General features: G+C 41.6%; 1 protein-coding gene across 1 annotated transcript; it reads right to left on the bottom strand.

The window, feature by feature from the left end:
- Window positions 1–383: 383 nt before the first annotated feature.
- On the bottom strand, window positions 384–21,967 carry TXN2 (thioredoxin 2). Its single transcript, XM_070756199.1, has 4 exons — window positions 21,878–21,967; window positions 19,841–20,118; window positions 13,751–13,874; window positions 384–1,659 (listed from the first exon to the last, which is right to left on the bottom strand). The coding sequence occupies exons 2-4, from the start codon at window positions 20,116–20,118 to the stop codon at window positions 1,543–1,545; spliced, it is 519 nt and encodes a 172-aa protein (XP_070612300.1). The 5' UTR covers window positions 21,878–21,967; the 3' UTR covers window positions 384–1,542.
- Between the last annotated feature and the right edge of the window lie 50 nt (window positions 21,968–22,017).

The following is a 22,017-nucleotide window of genomic DNA, read 5'->3' as shown; positions in this document are numbered from 1 at the left end:
AACCTTAATAAATTTTAAGCTCTCCGGACTCAGAATTTCTCAGCATGGTGGCTGGGGAATTTTGAGAATTGGACTTGAGACATCTTAAATTTGCTATGGTTGAAAACACTGCTCCCTTAGTAATGTGTGAAGACAACCTCTGACCATTCTCATGTTTCTATGACTGTTACTAAAATAATTCTAACCATATTCTATTGCTGAGTAAAAGGAGGGGATATTAAAAAATGCATCTCAAATGACACAGAAACAAACTGAAATATTTCACTTTCAGTAGATCTATGGTAGTTTGGATTCTATAATTAACTTAAGTTTTGATGTGTGGTTTAGATGTACAGAGGCAATAAGGATATAATTGCATTTATTAGATGCACCAAATGGCTGGATTTTTGTTCAATTTCTTTTAATATTTTAAATGCAAAAACTGTACATTTGTGCAGAACAAGGATGCTTCATAGAGATGCTGCCTTTCTACCAAGTACTTTATTTGTTAGAGAAAATCACTTTTTGTGCTCAGCTTCCTTATAATCAATAAAAGAAGCCTAACTAATTCCTTTAATATTGCAATCTAGCAGTCCCCTCCCCCATAGATTTATGAAAATGTAAAAACCCAGAGTAAAATCTAAATAAACTGGACATCAAAATTAAAATATTGTGAAATTTAAATTTGACTTAACATTTACAGAGAATAGATTAGAAAATGAGTGGAAAGGAAAAAGTATTTCCTTTCATTGGTTCTTTTAAAAAAGCACTTCTAATTGATTTTCCCCAATATGTTTGGCGGTAAAATGCTTAGGCAAAAAAGCAGGGACAGTTTCTTTACACAAAAGGCTTTGTGTCTGTGGACTAAAGGTTTAATGCCAAACTCTTCCTTATTCATATTCCATATTCAACCCAATACTACTCAAGCTATTTTAATTTCCCCACAGAAGGGAAATTCTATACCAAAAGAAAATGGAATAATTATAGCTATTTTAAAATTATGGATCTAATAATAAAAAGGCTCCAATCAATCAATGTTTCTTTCAATTTAATTGATGGCAGCAGGAGAGGAACTGAGGCTACCATCAAAAACTGCAAATGATTTTAATCTACCACTAAACAGAGGAGGAAAGCTGCAGAGATGAAGCAGAACTGCTGCCCTAAGCAGCAATAATTAGCCACATTGGGTTTTACATTGGACAGGAACGGGAAGTGTCTCCAGTATGTATGAGAAAGTACATTAAGAAGAGGCTGCTATATTAGGAAGACTTTCTTGTCATCGGGCATCTGCTAGCAGGCAACAACCTCCAGTCTTTCTCTATCACAGAGCAATCGGCCTTTCCAGCGCAGTAGGAACTACTAGCACCAAGTCCCCTAGAAGGAGGGGGAAATAGGATCATCCGTTCTCTTCAAAAAAACTGATGCTAGTCCAATCATACAATTTCTCCCATTCCCCTCTAAGGAACCGTGTGTGTGTGTGTATATACATAAATATATATATATATATTTAAAAAGGACAAATGGAGAAAGCCTTGGCTTGGAGAACACAACTGTCCTTGCTGCTCAGGGCCCAATGAGTTTTTTGAGAAAAGCTTCCAATTGATCTTCATCTTTGATTCCCACAAACTTATCCACCACATCACCATTCTTCATGGCTAAGACAGTGGGTACAGCTGACACCTAAGAACAAGAGTACAAAAGAAAATGCATAAGCACAATAATATCTAAGCTCCACTGACCTGTGAACATAATTTCGAGAGGCAAAGCAAACATTAAAACAAAGGATATATTGAAAGGTGAATGATTAATTCTTCCTGTTAGAAAGTTTCCTGAAAATTTAGCAGTATTGAAATTCATTTTAGAAAATGTCTTTATGCCAAGACTTCTACATAAAGAAATAAAAATATTCTGAGATATTAGTAAATCCATCATAGCTTGGTCATTCTAACCACAAAATTTTCCCCAAGTTGGTGCTGTCCAGATCTGTGGTCACCTGGCACAGGCTGAAAGTTGCTGCACAACACACCTGCAAAGGCCAGAGGACCAGGAAACCTGTTTTAATTATCAAATAAATTTTAAATCAAGTTTATGTTATTTACTAAGCACAAAGAGATCTTCAAGTAAAAAATGATGTATTTTTCAGAGCAGTAAAACTGACTTAAAAATACATAGCTTTTCCACACCTGGAATGAATAGGATTTAAAACTGCTGAGTAAAGATGAGAAGGCTAAAACTTTCAGTCTAAAGGGACATCCTCACGCTTTAAAATGAAGCTCTTTAAAATAGATGATGTGGTAGCCGGCTTTTGTGATAAGGTGTGTGTGGGTGTAGAGAAACATGCTTGCCTGTTCTGAATTTTATCACAAGTCCTGGCATCCCAAGTGCAGAGTGTTACAAAGCTTATTGGATGGATAAAGGCTAAGGAAGATAATCTCTGACAGTTATGATTAAATAAGCTTTTAAGCAGCTCCCCCTTCTTGGCTATTTCCAGACCAAAATTGCCATTTTTGATTCAGCAACTAATAGTTATATATAGCAACAATTCTAGAAACACTTCTACACATACCAAGTCATTTTTCTTCACTTTTCCCTGACAGTGGTTTTATCTAGTACCAAACAGAAATAATCCCCTCTATATTTGTCTCATGCATTTTTATACAATCTGATGAAAAAGAATTTGAAGCTATTCTCATAGATTCAATATAGCGTTCTTTCATCGATTCATCTTAAAAAGTAGCTAAGGGACATGTGTACAATGTCTTGTCTCTGGTGATTTGCAGCTATCCTGGCTTCCCACACTTCAATTCAATCCCAAGGGAAAACATCATGCCGGAACTTCCTCCCACTGCATTTTCAGAAATTGAGCTATCACCACAAAGAGGGGGGGAGTCATATCTTGAGCAATCCTCTGAGAATTTATCTTTGCCCTGGAAAAGTCTAGAGAAATTATCCATCCAAGTTTTTTTCTGCCTGTGATTTTAAAGGCGATTTTGGAGAACCATTTATGCTTAGCTCGTTTTAATGATGTACAGGAGAAAATGAATCTAGGCACGTCTTCAGAAGCATGAAAACATGGGACAAATGGTACCATTGGTTAAAAAAAAAGAAATTACTTAAAAATTATACATCAACAAAAATGTCCAACTAAAACAACGTGTAAAACCAGTAAACAACGACATGAATCATAACACCAAATTGAAACGATAAAATGTAAACATCGATCGACACAAATTTTGAACTACAAAGAAACTGAATGAATAAATTCATAAATCACTGATAAATGATGGCACTAGCAACTACGTCAAATACATATGTATAAAACTTCAGGAAAAATCTATACCACCTATATGCTTAAACCACAGGCCACAAAACATAGAAGCCCCAGCTCTAACGCTGGCCCCCCACACTCTTCTTACTATTCTTTCCTTGCTCTATTTTTCTATTCGTCCTCCTCTTGTATTTCTTTCCCTTCTTTCTAAATCCCTTTCCCTTTCTTTCCCTCTCCTTCCCCAATCACGCATGCTATATAAGTAAACTATAATTGCTAGAATGTACATTATATATATTCCCTTTATTTTTCTGTACCCTGTTTTTAATGTATATAACCAATAAACATATTTTTTTTAAAAAAAGAAGCATGGGGCTACCTTTGAAAAGTGTTCGGAAATTTCAGATCATGCAGAAAGCAGCTGCGAGATCAGTCATGGGCTTCCCTAGGTATGCCCATGTCACACCAACACTCTGCAGTCTGCATTGGTTGCCGATCAATTTCCGGTCACAATTCAAAGTGTTGGTTATGACCTTTAAAGCCCTTCATGGCATCGGACCAGAATATCTCCGAGACCGCCTTCTGCCGCACGAATCCCAGCGACCGATTAGGTCCCACAGAGTGGGCCTTCTCCGGGTCCCGTCAACTAAACAATGTCGGTTGGTGGGCCCCAGGGGAAGAGCCTTCTCTGTGGCGGCCCCGACTCTCTGGAACCAGCTCCCCCCAGAGATTGGAACTGCCCCTACCCTCCTCGCCTTTCGCAAACTCCTTAAAACCTACCTTTGTTGTCAGGCATGGGGGAACTGAGATATCTCCCCCGGGCCTATACAATTTATGTATGGTATGCTTGTGTGTATGTCTGTTTAATTATGGGGTTTTAAAATATTTTATATTGTAAATTATTAGATTTGTTATAAACTGTTTTTATTGTGTTGTGAGCCGCCCCGAGTCTACGGAAAGGGGCGGCATACAAATCTAATAAATAATAATAATAATAATAATAATAATAATAATAATAATAATAATGATGATGAAAACAGTATCAACTTTAAAAACAAATCAGTGAAATCTGACACAAACTTTATTTGCACAGTTCTGCTTCCTGTCACAGGGACAATCTGAGCACCGAGACCTATCCTGCACTATTCTTGTCCTCAGCTAGCCAAACATACCAGCCACAACAACTAACAAAAATTTTTTTTTAGCTCCAAATATGAATTTTTACATGCATGAATGGATTTGTTATGTCTTTAAATTTCTGCACTTCTGCACCACTATGCTAAATAGCCATACAACACATGCAAACAACGATGTTGACTTTCTCCCTCTCTCTTGCAAACCCAAAATCTTACTGGTCTATCAATATCAACGTCTTATTACCAGTGAGACAAACAGGAAGAGAATTGCCCAAGGAGCGCTGAACAAGCTGGTGCAATTTGGGAAAGTTTGAAAACCACAGGCGAGGTACACCCCCATGCTCAAATTGTAAGCCAGCCCTTTATGTGTGCAGAGAATGATTTGAAGGAATCTATAAAAATGTCAGAAGGGGATGATACATTCCACAGCTCCTCTGACACCCTTATCTTAAGACAGCGGGTCATGTCTCATCTTTATCTTGTATGCTCTTCTTCCCTGGAATGCGCTCTCTCATCAAATATGCATTCAGCTGCCCTGCATCTTGCTGCCATCAGCAATCTGTCACGGAGAAACCCCAGACTCAAAGGCCTGCTTTTACTAGTCTCTGCTTTTGCTCCGCTGGCCAATGCAAGCTGATTTCTTAAGGGCGCCACACCCCTTGGTAATCCAGGATGGGTCTGAAACAGAAATACAAATTCTGCACTCTGTTTTAACAGTCAAATGGCTCAGTTTTGTCTGATGTCCTTCAGTGCCCTCTAGGGTTTGACTCTAATACTTCAAACAGGCCTTCAAAATGCATCCCAGTGCACCCCACCCTTCTGGCAAGGGTTTAACTATTCTAATTATGTTCATTTTTATCTCTGTGTTTTTGGGGCCAAATAAAATAGAAGAAGTTGAGATAAGGACTCAGCACTCCTTTTGCCAAAATCCTATTTTATTTGCAGAGGGAGAATCGGGATTTTTACAAAAAACTGCTCCAAAGTCACATAGGAAAACTAGTGGCTCAACTTTGACAGCGGACAGCAGAATGGAGGAGCCATTCTTCCCAGCTGTATCTTAAAACTATTCAGTTTCTGAATGCAGATCAGTATAGATCAATCAGATGCCATCCTCCAATCCAACCATGACCCTCTCAGGCTCTGTAGTTAAACTGTTGTTAAGCTTTGTAAAAAATGATGAAATAGAAGGCAGTTGTCAAAAGCAGAAATGGCAAAATTAACACTATATATTCACAATAGAATTTAAGCAAGAATAGTAGTTAACGTGCCGGTCTAAGTACTAGTCCCACTTTAGGATTGAAAGCAGCTGGGTAATTTCCACCCAATCACTCAGCCCAGCCCACTTCAGAGGATGGTTGGTGTGTGGGGGGGATAATAAGAGGAAGAATATCATGTTCACCGCCTTGTAAAAATAATAAAAGTGGGATAACTACCCAAAAAGTAAATAAAATGATTAAAAATTATGTGTGACAACTAGTTTGTCTCCCAAGAGAACCTAAATATTTAGAAACAACATGAATTAGTAGATGCCCCAAGAGGAGAGAGTCAGAAATCAAGTAGCCTTTTGTTCTTTTTCTTTTTAAACTTGTTCTTGTCTTTTTGTTGCTGTTTAATTTGTTTTATTATTTTTTAAAATGAACAAACAACAAGTAACAATATAGTGGAGACAGCATTAAGCATTCAGCTTAAGACAGAAACATTTTGATGGAATTTGCAGCGGTTTACTAACGCTCTTAGCCTTGGATATAAAATTTAAACAATCTTATTAAAATAATTTCAAATAATAGTTAACACTGACATGGATCTCTTTTTTCCTCTATCCTTAAAACTCACTATCATTAGATAAATTGGTCTGCATTGGTTGCCAATCAGTTTCCGGTCACAATTCAAAGTGTTGGTAATGACCTATAAAGCCCTTCATGGCATTGGACCAGAATATCTCCTGGACCGCCTTCTGCCGCACGAATCCCAGCGACCAGTTAGGTCCCACAAAGTTGGCCTTCTCCGGGTCCCGTCGACTAAACAATGTCGTTTGGCGGGACCCAGGGGAAGAGCTTACTCTGTGGTGGCCCCGACCCTCTGAAACAAACTCACCCCAGAGATCAGAATTGCCCCCACCCTCCTCGCCTTTTGTAAGCTTCTTAAAACCCACCTCTGTCGTCAGGCATGGGGGAATTGATATATTCCCTTTCCCCTAGGCCTATACAATTTATGCATGGTATGTTTGTGTGTATGTTCGGTTTTTTAAATAAGGGTCTTTTAATTATTTTAAATATTAGATTTGTTATATGTTGTTTCATTATTGTTGTTATCCGCCCCGAGTCTACGGAGAGGGGCGGCATACATATCTAATAAATAAATAAACAAACAAACAAACAAACAAATAAACAAACAAACAAATAAATACTAAAAAACTCTAGTCAATACATAGAATATTGTTATAAAATGTATTTTTTAACAAAGAACTCTAAAAAGGGTCCCCAAGCCCAGGGCTGTGGTGTATTTAGTATTGGGACATGTGAGTGACTGGCTGGGTGCAAGCACCTGTGTTTTAGATCCATATCCCACCTGGCTTGTGAAGGTGACACATGGTTGGATTCTAGGGCTGATTAATGACTCTCTATGGGAGGAGATGGTGGTCTGCCCTCTTCTTAAGACCCCTCTCTATTTTCATCCTGGGTCCAATCTTTCCTTTCTGGAGGTTGTTGAGAAGATGGTTGCATGGAAGCTCCTGAGGTTTCTGGAGGTAATGGACCCTTTACAGTCAGAGTTCAAGCCTAGACATGAAATGGAAATGGCACTGATTTTTGATAATCTCTGGTGGGAGTGAGATGGGGATACTGTGTCCATCCTTGCTAAGATGCTGGGCAAGATCATCTGCTGCTGTGGGTTGAAATATCATCAATATGGTGTTGACACCCAGCTGTATGTCTCAGCCCACGGAGAGTAAGGTGATGCTGTGAATTCCCTCTTTTAGCGCCTGGATGGGGAGCAAGGGGCTGAAAACGAACCCTGGCAAGAGGGAATGGATTTGGGATTCTTTGCTCCATAAAGAAACATAGAAACATAGAAGACTGATGGCAGAAAAAGACCTCATGGTCCATCTAGTCTGCCCTTATACTATTTCCTGTATTTTATCTTACAATGAAGATATGTTTATCCCAGGCATGTTTAAATTCAGTTACTGTGGATTTACCAACCACGTCTGCTGGAAGTTTGTTCCAAGGATCGACTACTCTTTCAGTAAAATAATATTTTCTCATGTTGCTTTTGATCTTTCCCCCAACTAACTTCAGATTGTGTCCCCTTGTTCTTGTGTTCACTTTCCTATTAAAAACACTTCCCTCCTGAACCTTATTTAACCCTTTAACATATTTAAATGTTTCGATCATGTCCCCCCTTTTCCTTCTGTCCTCCAGACTCTACAGATTGAGTTCATTAAGTCTTTCCTGATAAGTTTTATGCTTAAGACCTTCCACCATTCTTGTAGCCCATCTTTGGACCCGTTCAATTTTGTCAATATCTTTTTGTAGGTGAGGTCTCCAGAACTGAACACAGTACTCCAAATGTTGTCTCACCAGCGCTCTATATAAGGGGATCACAATCTCCCTCTTCCTGCTTGTTATACCTATAGCTATGCAGCCAAGCATCCTACTTGCTTTTCCTACCGCCCGACCACACTGCTCACCCATTTTGAGACTGTCAGAAATCACTACCCCTAAATCCTTCTCTTCTGAAGTTTTTGCTAACACAGAACTGCCAATGCAATACTCAGATTGAGGATTCCTTTTCCCCAAGTGCATTATTTTACATTTGGAAACATTAAACTGCAGTTTCCATTGCTTTGACCATTTATCTAGTAAAGCTAGAATTGTCATCTCTGATGTTGGATGGGGTAGCACGCCCCAGGTAGACCCTGTGTTATCTGTAGGTTGCCCTGGACTCCTGTTTGAACAAGTGGCAATCATGGCTAGGAGGGCAACTTGCAGTTGTGCATCAGTTATGCCCTTTTCTGGACAATCACTGCTCAAGGATTAGTTCAATCGTAGGTGATATTCCATTATATTACCATATAAGGTAAAAGAAGGCTGTAAGCATGTTGAATGCTGAGTCATAGGATGTGAACTGCAATCTGATTGGGTCAGAGCATTATAAAATGCAAAGCAACTTTACAATGATTAGTGCCTGCTGTTGTTGGTGATATTAGGAGCAGTTTGAGTGTGAGTTAAGATATTGAGTTAGAGTTGTAGTATTGATACGGAGAAACCTGGATTGGTTTAGTATCTACGTGTAAGTAAGCTGTATTGCATTTAGATAAGTAAAGTTTGTTCCTGTAAATAGAAGACTAAGACAAAATATATTTTGCTTGCACCGAAGAGTAAAACTGTTTACTACTGTTTTTCTACAAAAGTGTCTTTGTTAGTTCTCTGCACTGATTCATAAATTGCCACACTATAAATTCTGGTATTTTGAAAAGTCCTACTGCGTAGCTCTGTCTATCCGGACACTCACAAGTTTTCATGTCCTAGTTACCTCCTGTCTTGACTATTGCAACAACACTCTACATGAAACAGTCCTTGGTTCAAAATGTGGTGGTATGCATGATTTTGCACAAGCCTAGATTTGCACAAGTGTACCTCTTTTGTGGTAGCTGCTTTAGCTGCCAATTTCTTTCTATGTCCAATTCAAAGTGCTGGTTGTGACTTCAAAGCCCTACATGGGCTGGGACCAATGTGAAATACCTTTTCCAGTCATATCTGACCCACAGGTATGGATCAGGTATGAATAGAGAGGCAGGGAATGATACGGATCCCCTCCCCTAAGGTGACCCATCTAATGGTACCAACAAAAAGGGTCTGCTGCATGATAGCTCCCTTGCTATGGAACACCATCCCTGCATATACAAGACGGCTCTGACGTTGACCCTCTTTTGCAATGCCCTAAAGACATGATCCTGCCAATAGGCCTGGAGATCCCAGTGATACAGACCCCATCAAGAGGCTTGTTTACTGTTGTTGCCTGGGGTGGAATAGGGGATTATTGTTTTTGGTTGCGCGGCCGTATACGTTTTCTTAAATAAACACATTTTCCACTTTGTTATTTTTCACCTGCACTCCAATCTGCTCAGCAGATGCCCAAAGTGTTGGTTATGACCTATAAAGCCCTTCATGGCACCAGACCAGATTATCTCAGGGACCGCCTTCTGCTGCACGAATCCCAGCGACCAGTTAGGTCCCACAGAGTGGATCTTCTCCGGGTCCCGTCAACTAAAGAATGTCGCTTGGCGGGACCCAGGGGAAGAGCCTTCTCTGTGGCGACCCTGGCCCTCTGGAACCAACTCCCCCCAGAGATTAGAATTGCCCCCACCCTCCTTGCCTTTCGCAAGCTGCTTAAAACCCACCTCTGCCGTCAGGCATGGGGGAATTGAGACCCTCTTCTCCCTAGGCCTTTACAATTCTATGCATGGTATGTATGTATGTATGTTTGGTTTTTTTATATTAATGGGTTTTTAATTGTTTCTAACATCAGACTACTATTGTACACTGTTTTATTGTTGCTGTTAGCTGCCCCGAGTCTCCAGAGAGGGGCGGCATACAAATTCAATAAATAAATAAATAAATAAATAAAAAATAAATAAAGAGAAGAGTTATCAGCCTTAGAGTAGGGTTGAACAAATTGGAAAGATGGAAACAGGTCAGTACAAGAAAAAAGTTCATGGCAAGGTAGCTACAGGCTGAGGCAGGTCCCTCTTCCTACCTTTGGAGCAAGCCTGGATGGGCTCATATTGCAAGAAGCCCTCACTTAAAAAGGACATTCTAAATCAGAGGACAAGGAAAGGTCAGAATTGGATCATCCGTTTATCATATGGTGCCATTTTCACGGGACAGCAAACCAGCCTTGCCCAACCTGACATCCAAAAAATGTTTAAGGATGAGAATTCCCAGCCAAACGTGGTCAAGGCTGTAGTAAAAAACAAATCTGCAGGAAATCAAAGGCCTCTTCACTCAGAATGGCTCTGACAACACAGCACAAATAGATGTTCAAACTCCTTCCCAATGTGGAAGCTACGCAATAAATCTTTGCTTTGCAAGGTATCCCTTCTAGGAAGAATCCTTGCAGGGGTTTTTCTAAGATTGGGAAACAGTTCATGCATGGTTGCTCCTTTGGGACAACTCGGAGCCAGGAGCAGGCCAGGACTTATGTGAAGAATGCACAAGCATTCCAAGCATGCAAAGGGGGAGTCTTCTGAAGAATGTGCTCCAGAGAGGGTTATTGTGAAATGCTCGGGTCTAGATATCAGTTGTCTTGTAAACAGAAGTGGGTGAGGGCAGCAAAGAGGAGTGGGAAGTTTACTGGCAATTTGTTGACAATCCACAGCATTGTAAAAGGAACTTTGAAAAGTCCTAGCAGGAGGAAATGATTTAGGATCTTAAGAACTCAATCGGAGGGATCTGCCTGATGAAACTGCATTGCAGTCATGGATTGCTTGCATCAGGTTCAGCATATATTGCTCATTTCCACTGGTACTAACTTTTCAAGTTTTTAAGTGCCTTGGTCTCCTTCTCTCTCCATGTAATGAAAATACTGGGATATAAGCCCAGACCTTCTGCATACCACTGAGCCTTATGTTTATCTCTCAGTGGGGTGCGAGTAGTAAGTTTCCATCTCGTATTTATTTATGTCCTCAGCAATTTTTTCAACTTTTACAACAAGATAAACAAAATATAGAAATACATGGGTTCTTCAGGTGGAAACTGTGGTAAAGTCCTGCTGCTCATAAACACTGAATCTAGATTTGTAAAGAATTCTGTAGAGCAAAATTAATTTCTTGCTCCTCTCTTCCCCTTCTATTATGAAGGAGTTGCTACGTCTTAACTGTTTTCTAGAAATAATCTTTTTTTTAAGATTATGGTTCTTGTATCAGAGGTTTTTATCAACTCTTCCTCGTCCAATCTTTAATAATAAAGGTGAAATGTCTTCTGAGTTGAGTTTAACGGACAGAAATTTCAGACACGTCCATGGAGTATTCTTGCCTGAGGCTGGATTCTATGACCGCCTTTCAGCATCAGTTTTGATCTCCCAAGGTCCTAGTTTTTGGCCCTGATATTTCCCTAGTAATCTTCTATCAAATATTAACCTGGTGCAAACTAATTCAGTTTCCAAATCCAGACAAAGTCAGCCAGAGCTTTTTAAAAAGCTGACGTCTTATTTGGACCAAGCTTATCTCCTGGTGACTTCATCGACAAGTAACTATGCAGGGTTTTTGGGTGTGTGTGCAAAAATAGTCTGCCATTTCCTTTCTCAGTAATGTTCTTTGACCTTCTAGTCCTAGATTATAATTTTCACTATTCCCGGTCAATTTGCTGAAGACTACTCTAAGCCTAATAACACCGGGCTACCTAATGGTTTTCTTTTTCCTTCATGAGTCAGTCATTCTTTAGTTCAATTTCCCACACAACGAAGATCAATATGTGTCACTATTTTTAAAAAATGTCTCATATACCATTATGGATGCGTCTTGATTTCAGACCTAGAACTGCTGTAGCTCTTTTGCTATGTGTGCCACAATTTATTGAATTCCAGCCCTATTTTGTACCCTAAACTACTGTGCAAATTCTGAAAATAGTAATCCAGCATATCTGGAAATGAACAGATTGGGGAAAACTGAAACTACAATCTTTCTCATTTTTATTTTATTTGTGCTACCTGCCAAGCAGTCACAGCTTCTATTACTCCTTCTTGCCAAAATCTGAGATAGTGGTCAGAACAAACAAAAACAAACTACCGTGTTGCCCCCAAAATAAGGCATGGCCTTATATCTTCTTAAATCTCGAAATATGGCCTTATTATCGGGGGTGGGTGGCTTATTTTTTTGGGGGGGTGAAGTAGGTGGCAAGTGTGGATGTCCTATCAGCACAGCCTTCCTTCTCTGTTCTCGGCACTGGTGAGGGGCAGGCCTGCTGCAACTGCCTCCCGGAGCAGGACTCTGCAAGGCTTCTTGTGCCATTGAATGCACGAACTGCAGGACTGTTGCTGGGACAGTACAGTTGGGGTCCTGCTGCTGTTCGCCCTGCTCCGCAAGGTAGAAGCAGTGGCGTGACGAGTCTCACAGACACTCATTTCTGGCAGGTGGGATGCGAGACCTGCGTTTTACCTGACACTAGTAGCTCTGTCATGTTGCTCGGCATTGTGTCCAAAGAAGCCCATTGTAAAAGAATACTTCTCGTGAGTTCAATCAAACTTCTCAAACTCACGAGAAGTTTTCTTTTACAATAGGCTTCTCTGGGCACAATACTGAGGAATGCGACAGAGCTACACGTGTCAGGTGGGACAGGCGTCTCCGGGTGGGGTGCAAGGATCCTGCCGAGAGAGAGAGAAGGGGGGGAAGGGAAGGATGGAGGAAAGGCAGGTGCTTTGCGGGTTTCTTCCCATTCCCACTTTGCTCGAGAGCCGGAAGATGGAGAGGGTCAGTGGACATAACTGAGAGTGAGAGCAAGCGAGTGTCGGGTGCGCACCTACTCCACGGAACTGGTTTGGGTCCTCTGGGCTGCCTCCAGGAGTGTTTTGAAATGTACTCTGTTTGTGAGGCAGCAGTGAAGCAGGGATCAATGCTTGCCTCCTCTTCCTCACAGACAGGAGTGTGTTTCAAATTGCCGTAGGCAGAGCCCAGAGGAACCGAGCTAGTCCCACGGAGTGTGTGTGTACCCATCTCTCGCTCTCCCGATTGGGAGTCACACTTTCTGTTGCAGGCAATCTTTTGGGGAGGGAGGGAGGGAGAGTGAGAGAGAGTGAGAGAGAGAGCAATGCTCACCTCCTCTCCCTCACAGGCAGGAGGGTGTTTCAAATTGCCAAAGGCAGAGCCCAGAGGAAATGATCTAGCCCCATGGAGTATTTATTTATTTATTCAATTTTTTAAGCCGCTCTTCTCCTTAGACTCAGGGCAGCTTGCAATATGTTAGCAATGGCACTTTTTAATAGAGCCACAATCTGGGTTCTCATTTTACCCACCTCGGAAGGGTGAAAGGCTGAGTCAACCTTGACCCCTGGTGATTTGAACTGCTGACCTGCAGATCTAGCTGGCAGCTTTAGTGGCCTGCAGTACTGCACTCTACCCACTACGCCATCTTGGCTCATGCACCCGCCTCTTACTTACTCTCACTTTTCCTCTCCCACCACAGAAAGATGAGCTCCCAGCATGCCTCCCTTTCCCTGGAAAGTAGTTGGGGGGCTTATTTTTTGGGGGGGGGGACTTATTTCAGTTCATGTAATGAAAAGGCTAATAGGCCTTATTATGGGGACAAGACTTATTTTCGAGGAAACACAGTAGCTTAGCTCTACACAAAATGCAGGTGTTGCAGGGACATACCTCATATTCAAGGGCAAGATCAGTATGATCATCAATGTCCACTTTCGCCATCAGAATTTTCCCATCATGTTTGGACACGACCTTTTCTAGTCTGGGACCGAGGATTTTGCAGGGACCACACCATCTCAGAACAAAGAAAGACATTAGAGTTTAATGAGGAAAAAACCAATATTTTTTAAAGATACTTCCTAAAGGATAAGGATGAGCGTCTGACTTTAAGAAGAAGCCTCTGAATATTGAAGTATCGGGTTTAATAGCGATGCTTGGATTGTTACTGTACATTAAGAGAGATGATATATGAGTCTGCATTTTGTTTGGTAGTCTATGTGCCAAGATTTAAAAGCTGCTGTTTATAAACTGCTCAGAATATTTTATTGCAGGGTATTCGTAAACCTCTTGCATATTGTTTATGCTAAGGGTAAATTAGAGCAGCAACCCACCCACCCCACATTTACCCAAACTATTTCAGAATCCCATGAGTCTTCTAGCTCAGCGTTTCCCAACCGGTGTGCCGCGGCACACTAGTATGCCGCGAGACATGGCCAGGTGTGCCGCCAAGCTCCAGCTGGGCGGGGCGCTGCCGGTACTTCCGTCCTGGGGCTCCCGCTCGCAGCTGTCCCCCGGCTCCTGCTCGATGCCGCGGTTTTCGGCGCTCTCCTGCTGGGCCCCAAAGAAGGAAGGCAGGAAGAAGGAGAGCTCCATTCTTCGCTCCTTTTTCCCGCCTTCCTTCTTTGGGGCCCAGCAGGAGAGCGCCGAAAACCGCGGCATCGAGCAGGAGCCGGTTGACAGCTGCGAGCGGGAGCCCCAGGATGGAAGTACCGGCAGCGCCCCGCGCAGCTGGAGCTTCTCTGGCGTCGACGGCAAGTGTCCTTTGTGGCCCGGCGGGAGGGCACTGGCGATGGGAGTGGGGGGGGGGGTGCCGCAGCGGCTGCAGGCAGTCGCGGGGAGATGGCGGCGGCGAGAGGGAGCGCTCTCTCTCTCTCTCAGCTGACTGCAAGCGGGAGCCCTGACGGTGGCGGTTGGACGTGCTGCTGGACGTCGTACATGCTGGCGCTGCGGGCCTGGCATATACGGTGTCCAGCAGCACGTCCAGCTGCTGCTGTCAGGGCTCCCGCTTGCAGTCAGCTGAGAGAGAGAGAGAAAGAAAGAGAGACATATAAGAGAGGCAGAGAGAGAGAGAAAGAGAGGCATAGCAAGAGAGGCAGAGCAAGAAAGAGAGGCAGAGAAAGAGAGATAGAGAAAGAGAGAGAGAAAGAGAGACATAGCAAGAGAGGCAGAGAGAGAGAAAAAGAAAGAGAGACATAGCAAGAGAAAAAGAGAGACTTAGCAAGAGAGGCACAGAGAGAGAGAGAAAGAGAAAGAAAGAGAGACATAGCAAGAGAGACAGAGAGAGAGAAAGAGAGAGAAAGAAAGAGAGATAGCAAGAGAGGCAAAGAGAAAGAAAGAGACATATAGCAAGACAGTGAGAGAGAGAGCAAGAGAGAGAGAAAAAAGCAAGAAAGAGATAGCAAGAGAGACAGAGAGAGAGAGCAAGGGAGAGAGAAAGACATAGAGGAAGGGAAGGAGGGAGAGAGAAAGAGAGAAAAAAGAGAGGAAGAAAGAAAGAGGGATGGAGAGAAAGAAGGGAAGGAAGGAAAATAGAGAAAGAGGGAGAAATAGAGCGAAAGGGAGGAAGAGAGAGGGTTTTTTTGTCCAAACTTTTCTTTAGCCCGCCCCCCCGCCCCCCCTTTCAGTGTTCCCCAGGATTTTGAAAATATGAATAATGTGCCGCGGCTCAAAAAAGGTTGGGAAACACTGTTCTAGCTAACTGAGACTTACACTTTTTCAAAAAGGAAAACTATATAAAAGAGGGAAAACAAAGTTGATATCCAAACTAACAAAGCAGTTTGTAATCTTGAATTTACTATATATCAGAGTGTTTTGTTCTGCACTCGTACAGACCAATGAAAGAAGATCCATGATCACGTGCAATGATCTTGCTTATTTGTTTTACTGGTGTATACTTTGCAGTAATTTGTTCCCAAATGCAGTGGTACCTCTACTTGCGAACTTAATTTGTTCCGTGACCAGGTTCTTAAGTAGAAAGGTTTGTAAGAAGAAACAATTTTTCCCATAGGAATCAATGTAAAAGCAAATAATGTGTGCGATTGATTGGAGAAACCACAGGGAGGGTGGAGGCCCTGTTTCCTCCCAGGAGATTCTTAGAGAGGCCCCACGGAGGCTTCTTACCGCTTTTTCTGGCCCTGTTTCCTCCCAGGAGATTCCTAGAGAGGCCCCACAGAGGCTTCTCCCTGCCTTTTCCGGTTATAAGGCTCGGGTTTGTAAGTGGAAAATGGTTCTTGAGAAGAGGCAAAAAAATCTTGAACACCCAGTTCTTATCTAGAAAAGTTTGTAAGTAGAAGTGTTTGTAGGTAGAGGTACCACTGTATTGTACGACAGGCAAAATAGACATTTGAACCAAGACAAGTAAGGGACAGGGTTCATATCTTCTACACTAATTTGTCTGTTTGAAAGAGAAGTCACAGTTCTTAATTATAGCTACTGTAGTAGTTAACTTTTCATAATGGAAAGTCTTTCACACATGCTGTTGGTAAAAATAAAATCAACATGAAAATATGATACTAAATTGTTGGCCAGGTGATTTTTTAAAATCTGATACGATAACTTGTTTTTTGCTGCAGCTATTTTGATCTTCAATCATTGAAACATTGTATGATAAATCGGTATTTGCTACAATTTCTTGTAGCTCTAGAAACTGATACCATATTACAGGATACTTTAGTATACAGAGCCGCTATTGATGTTTTCAGATGTTACAGTCACAGCAGGTTGTTGTAAGAACAAGCATTCAGCATTGAGTCTGTGTTAGGCATTTACATTGTTTCAAAGAATGAAGAAAAAAAGTCCTAAGGGAATCAGAAAATGGTTGCAGTATATTATATGTGGAGCAAAATAATACAGGTGTAGTAAGGTATCTTAAAAAAACCCCCAACCCAACCCATATCAATATTTCATTATTTATGTCCAATCAATAAAAAAAATTCTGGAGCCACACAGTACTGCAAGAAAGTATATCATTTAAATATCTTCACGGAAGTCGGTCGAGTGAAATTAGTGCTAGGAAATAATCTTAGCTTTGATCCCACTTTTGTGTGTATTATTCAAACTGCCACTCCCTCAATAAATGCATAAGATTGATAAGGTAGAAAACTGCCGAATAGAATTCACCATTCATTTGCGACAAATTAACAGGAATTGTAGTCCAGCAGCCAAGTAGGGTAAATGGGATGGTATATGTAGTTTATTAAAATGGGATGGTATATGTAGTTTATTTTTGCTGCAAGGACTTTGAACCTGAATTCATTCCTGATTTGACTCTTTCTTTTTGATATTTTCGGTGTCAGTACAATGGAACTTAGAAATCAAGAAAGCAAGAAACGTACGTCAAAATTTAAATGTACTTATTCCTGCCGGTGTTCTGAAAGTTGTTTGGCTTTAAAAAAGATATTCTGTGGAAAAGGAGAAATCTTTTGCCCCCTTTTTTTACAACATGGTTTATATTCCATTCTACCACCCTTACTTCATTTCATATCATATTATCTCGTTTATTTTATACTTAGAAATAGGAAGGAGGTAACAGACGGTAAATGTTTCAAGATTCTAATCAGAGATGATTACGGTATATTCCCGTAAAGATAGGCACATGAGATTGCATCATAAAAGCACCTGCATGTTTTCCTCCATTGATTGGTAGAACCATATCCAAGCGTTATTTTTATTGCCTTATTTTTATTGATTTTGCTAATGCTCTGCTAACTTGTATCTGTTCATGCTTTGATCAAGGCAAGTACAGTGTTCCCTCGATTTTTGCGGGTTCAAACTTCGCGAAAAGTCTATACCACGGTTTTTCAAAAATATTAATTAAAAAATACTTCATGGGTTTTTTTCTGTATACCATGGTTTTTCCCGCCCGATGACGTCATATGTCATCGCCAAACTTTTGTTTGCCTTTAATAAATATTTTTTTAAATAAACTTTAATAAATAAACAGGGTGAGTAATAATCTAAATGGTTGCTAAGGAAATGGGAAATTGCAGTTTAGGGGTTTAAAGTGTTAAGGGATGGAAAAATAATTGTTAAGTTGGCATTTAAAATGTTAACTCTACTCAAATGTGTAGAACAGGGCTCCTCAAACTCTGGGCCGGGGCCTGTTTGAAACCAAGCCATTTGAGAAATGGGGAAGTGCGCGTGCACACAAAGCTCCACTCAAGCTAGTGGCAGGCCCTTGTGCAAATGGCAGCCTCTTGTGCTATAGAGTGGGAGTAACTCGGGCACAAAGCTCCATTTGCGCAAATGGAGTTTCGCGCATGAGCATTCTCTACTCACTCAAGTGGAGCTTCGCGCGCAAACACAAGTGTCCTCTGCTCACACAAATGGAGCTTTGTGCATGAGTGCAAGCACACACCATTCATGCATGAAGCTCCACCCACATAAGCAGAAACTTGTACTTCCCCATGAAGCTCCACTCGACTAGAGAGTAGAGTAGAGAGTAGAGAATGCTCATGCCTGAAGCACCATTCATGCGAATGGAGCACAAGCGCCCTCCGCTCAAGCACCCACCACTCATCCAAATGAAGCTTCATGCACAAGTCAAGGGCCCACTGTTCGTGTGCAGCTTTGTGAGTGTAGGATGCTTGCACTCCTGCCTAAAGCTCCATTTGTGTAAGCACTGGGCCATTGCATTCTGCACAAGCGGAGAGTGATTGAGTAGAGGTCGCTTGTGCATGAAATTCCATTTACGCATTAGCATCCTCCACTCCTGTGAGTGAAGCTACGTGTGCCAGTGCAAGGGTCTGCTGCTTGCACAAATAGTCAAATCTCCAGTGCCAAGAATCCAGAGCTTGTGAGTACAAAGTAGAGATTGGCAGTAAGGCAATGAGGGAAGGCTGCAGTCCTCCCTCCCTCTTAAAGGGACAGCCTCTTAAAGGAACAGCATGTCGGAGGAGCCCCTCGTGCATAATGACCTGCTAGGTCTACCAGCTGGTAGCCCAGCCACCGTAGTTGTGATCTTTGGCACTCAGGCAAGCCCTTCTTGCCGAAAAGCCAATTAGAAAAAACAAGAAAAATAAAATAAAAACAAAATATAAAAGGAACTGTCTCTTTAAAACAAGAAACAACAGCAACCAATATATGGGAGCTCTTAAAACCATGTCTATGTCCAAGGACCGACTGAGTCTAAAAAGTGGGAGTCATATGGCGAGGAGTCATGTCATCTAATTTGCAGACTCAGTCCTGATTGGACAATAGATGGAGTTAACCCATATATGGATGCTGTCTCCATTAGCATGGAGATTGTTATATTGCCAAGTAAGAGAAAAAGAGGATATAAAGAGTAAAAGTAGTACAGTGGTACCTCGTGATACGAACCCCTCACCATACGAACAATTCGAGATACGAAACCGGGGTTCGGAAATTTTTTGCCTTTTCTTCTGAACTTTTTCCATCTTACGAACCCGCCGCCCGAACGCCGAACCTGGAAGTTCGGCAAAAGTTCGGGTTCGGGTGGCCGCCGAGAAGTCCTGCCGCCCGGCTGTCGCCTTTTGAAACAGCCGGGGGGCTTCTTGGCTGTTAGCTTTTTAAAAGAGCCGCGGAGCTGTCGGGCGGGCGGGAGGCTAGAAAGGAGGTGGGGAATCCCAATAGGGAATTCCATGGGCGGAGCTTTGACGTCACAAAGACGTCTTCCTGGCTGGCCGAACTTCCGGGTTCGGCATTGGGAGAATGCTGAGAAGCGCCCGGCTGTTTCAAAAGGTGACAGCCTGGCGGCAGCATTTTTTTTTCTTGCACGCATTAATTCGTCTTACGAACTTTTCACCTTACGAACCACCTTCCGGCACCAATTAAGTTTGTAAGACGAGGTATTACTGTATAGCTTTTCAGTTATTCTATGGCATCTACAGTAGGTAACCAGAAACAGACCGTATTAGCTAGTCCACCTGGGGCCAAATCCTCCATACTACATAGTCTATAATACATACATAGCACACTAAAATTTTGACAGTTTTGTAACAAAGACACATACAACATACTTACTGGGCATGGAAATCTATCACCACTGGTTTTTCACTTTTCAAAACTCTGTCTTGGAAGTCACTCTCATCCTGGACATTAAAAGTATGCCAATAGACCTGAGTAGTAGAAAATGTCCTAGTCTGTGAAGGCATGGCAGGAGAAGCGAAGGAAATACAGCAGGGTCTCCTGCATGACACAGCTGAAACTCTGTACAGAAGCAATGAAGGTCTGGGATGAAGCCCTGATGTGAGACGCTTGACCGGCATGGATAACAATGATCTGAAGAGATTTTGGGCCATCTAGGAAAAAGACAAAACAAAAGCATCATAAGGAGCAAACATTGACCCTAAAAATTCCCTACATTTTCACTGCCCCCTACCCTACCCATTCTGTTGCTACTTTGATCCCTTCCCAATGGATTAGAAAAGTTCCCATTTACCTCCTTCAACTATTGCTAATTTCCTAAACAGTTTCCTTTGATAAACATCTTTGCTGTGTTCAATTTGGGCTATCTTATTCCATTTGGAATATATGCTATGGGCTGCCTAGTCTTATTATGAAACAGCAAAAGCCAGATTCCATATTAGAGTCGTTAATGGAAAAAAAGTGACTTTAATCTTCTGAATCATGAACCAGCCTTTATATAGAAGTTTCTCAAGAACTCCAGATTATCTGAGCTGCAACACATTGGCTATTTTCCTGGGACATCATGGTTCTCGTATATTATTGAAATATACTTATTGACATCATAATACAAACAGCCTTCTTTTTAAATAGCATATCATTATTACTATACCAACTGTGTATCCCAGTGAAGCTAAATTATTTACAATTTTATTTATAAATAATGGATAAGGTATAGTAGTTAAGTGGTACTAAACAACTTGCCATTGCCATTCAAAGAGATTCATTTTCAATATATTCTGTCTTGTGGACAACTATAACACGGTTGTTTTGCTACTCTGTCTATAAAACATTGATAGAGACTTCGAAGAAATATCCCAGATAGAATGCATGGCTATGATAGTAATATTGCAGCACTTTTACACTTATTTTATCTAAACCACACAACAATTTTGTTATTTTGTGGAACAAAGGGAAAGTTATGTTATCAAGCTGCATTTACTAGATTTCTGAATATTATCATTTTTTAATCCAATTTTTTTTAAAAAAATCTCCACATTCAACATACCTTCAATACATCTTAATATACACATATCATTATTCAAATACAATAAACTGGTTCACATTTTAGGTTAGCTTTATATTATTTCATCTGTATCCAACTTCCTTCTCTCCACTTCCCTCCTATCTCAGGTGGCTACTCCGCCTCTACTACCTACTTTCTTTCTCAAAATGAATATTATCATTTTAAAAAGGGTCAGAAATTCTGCCCAAAAAATAATACCGGCAATACTACACGATTTGTTCAAACTCCTCTTACTGTCACCTGGATTTCTGAAACGTCCTGAAAATAAGTTAGACTTAGACTATCCACTGTTGACCTCACCCGACTCCTAAGAGGTCAGTAAGGGTCATGCATAAGTGGACACCCCAGCCTACAGTACCCCGCCCTAATGTTTCCCTGTTATTAGTGCCCATCTCATGTACCTATGAACAGCATATATTTTTATTTTACAGACACACAGACACACAAAAAATAAAGTTCTTTATGCCAAAATCTTATTCCTGGACTGGACTGAAAAGTCGTCCACCTCCCCCCAACAAGACACGTGGTTGCAGGGATGAGGCAATGGCATTCTGCACATATTCAAGGTCCTCCTCCTTTTAGTATTAGGACAGCTCCTCAAAGAGTTAACACCTCTATTGAAAATTAAACCCAGCCTGCCTCTCCATCTCCCACTGGTTCCCCTCTTTCTTCATCCAACTATTTCCCACTTGCAGGCAACCCTGAATATTTTACTCCGTCCTCCTTATACCACCTTCCCCTCCACTGTGAAGGGGGACTCTTAAGGGCTCCCTTATCCCCGACTTGAAAGTAATAATAATAAAAAATAATTTAAAAAGCCGTCGAGGGAACCGCTCCCTCCCCCTCACCTTCACACCCCCCGCAGAGCCCCTCACGACCACTCCGGAGAATCAAAACGCTGAAGCGACCTTCCGGGAGCTGATTGGACGAATGGACGCAGCTTTAGAACGCAAGCCGAACTACTCTTGTGGGGATTGGCTGGTGAAAG

The sequence above is a fragment of the Erythrolamprus reginae genome, chromosome 6 (genome assembly GCF_031021105.1).
Source record: "Erythrolamprus reginae isolate rEryReg1 chromosome 6, rEryReg1.hap1, whole genome shotgun sequence".
NCBI lineage: Eukaryota > Metazoa > Chordata > Lepidosauria > Squamata > Dipsadidae > Erythrolamprus > Erythrolamprus reginae.
This window is presented reverse-complemented; position numbering and strand designations above follow the sequence as displayed.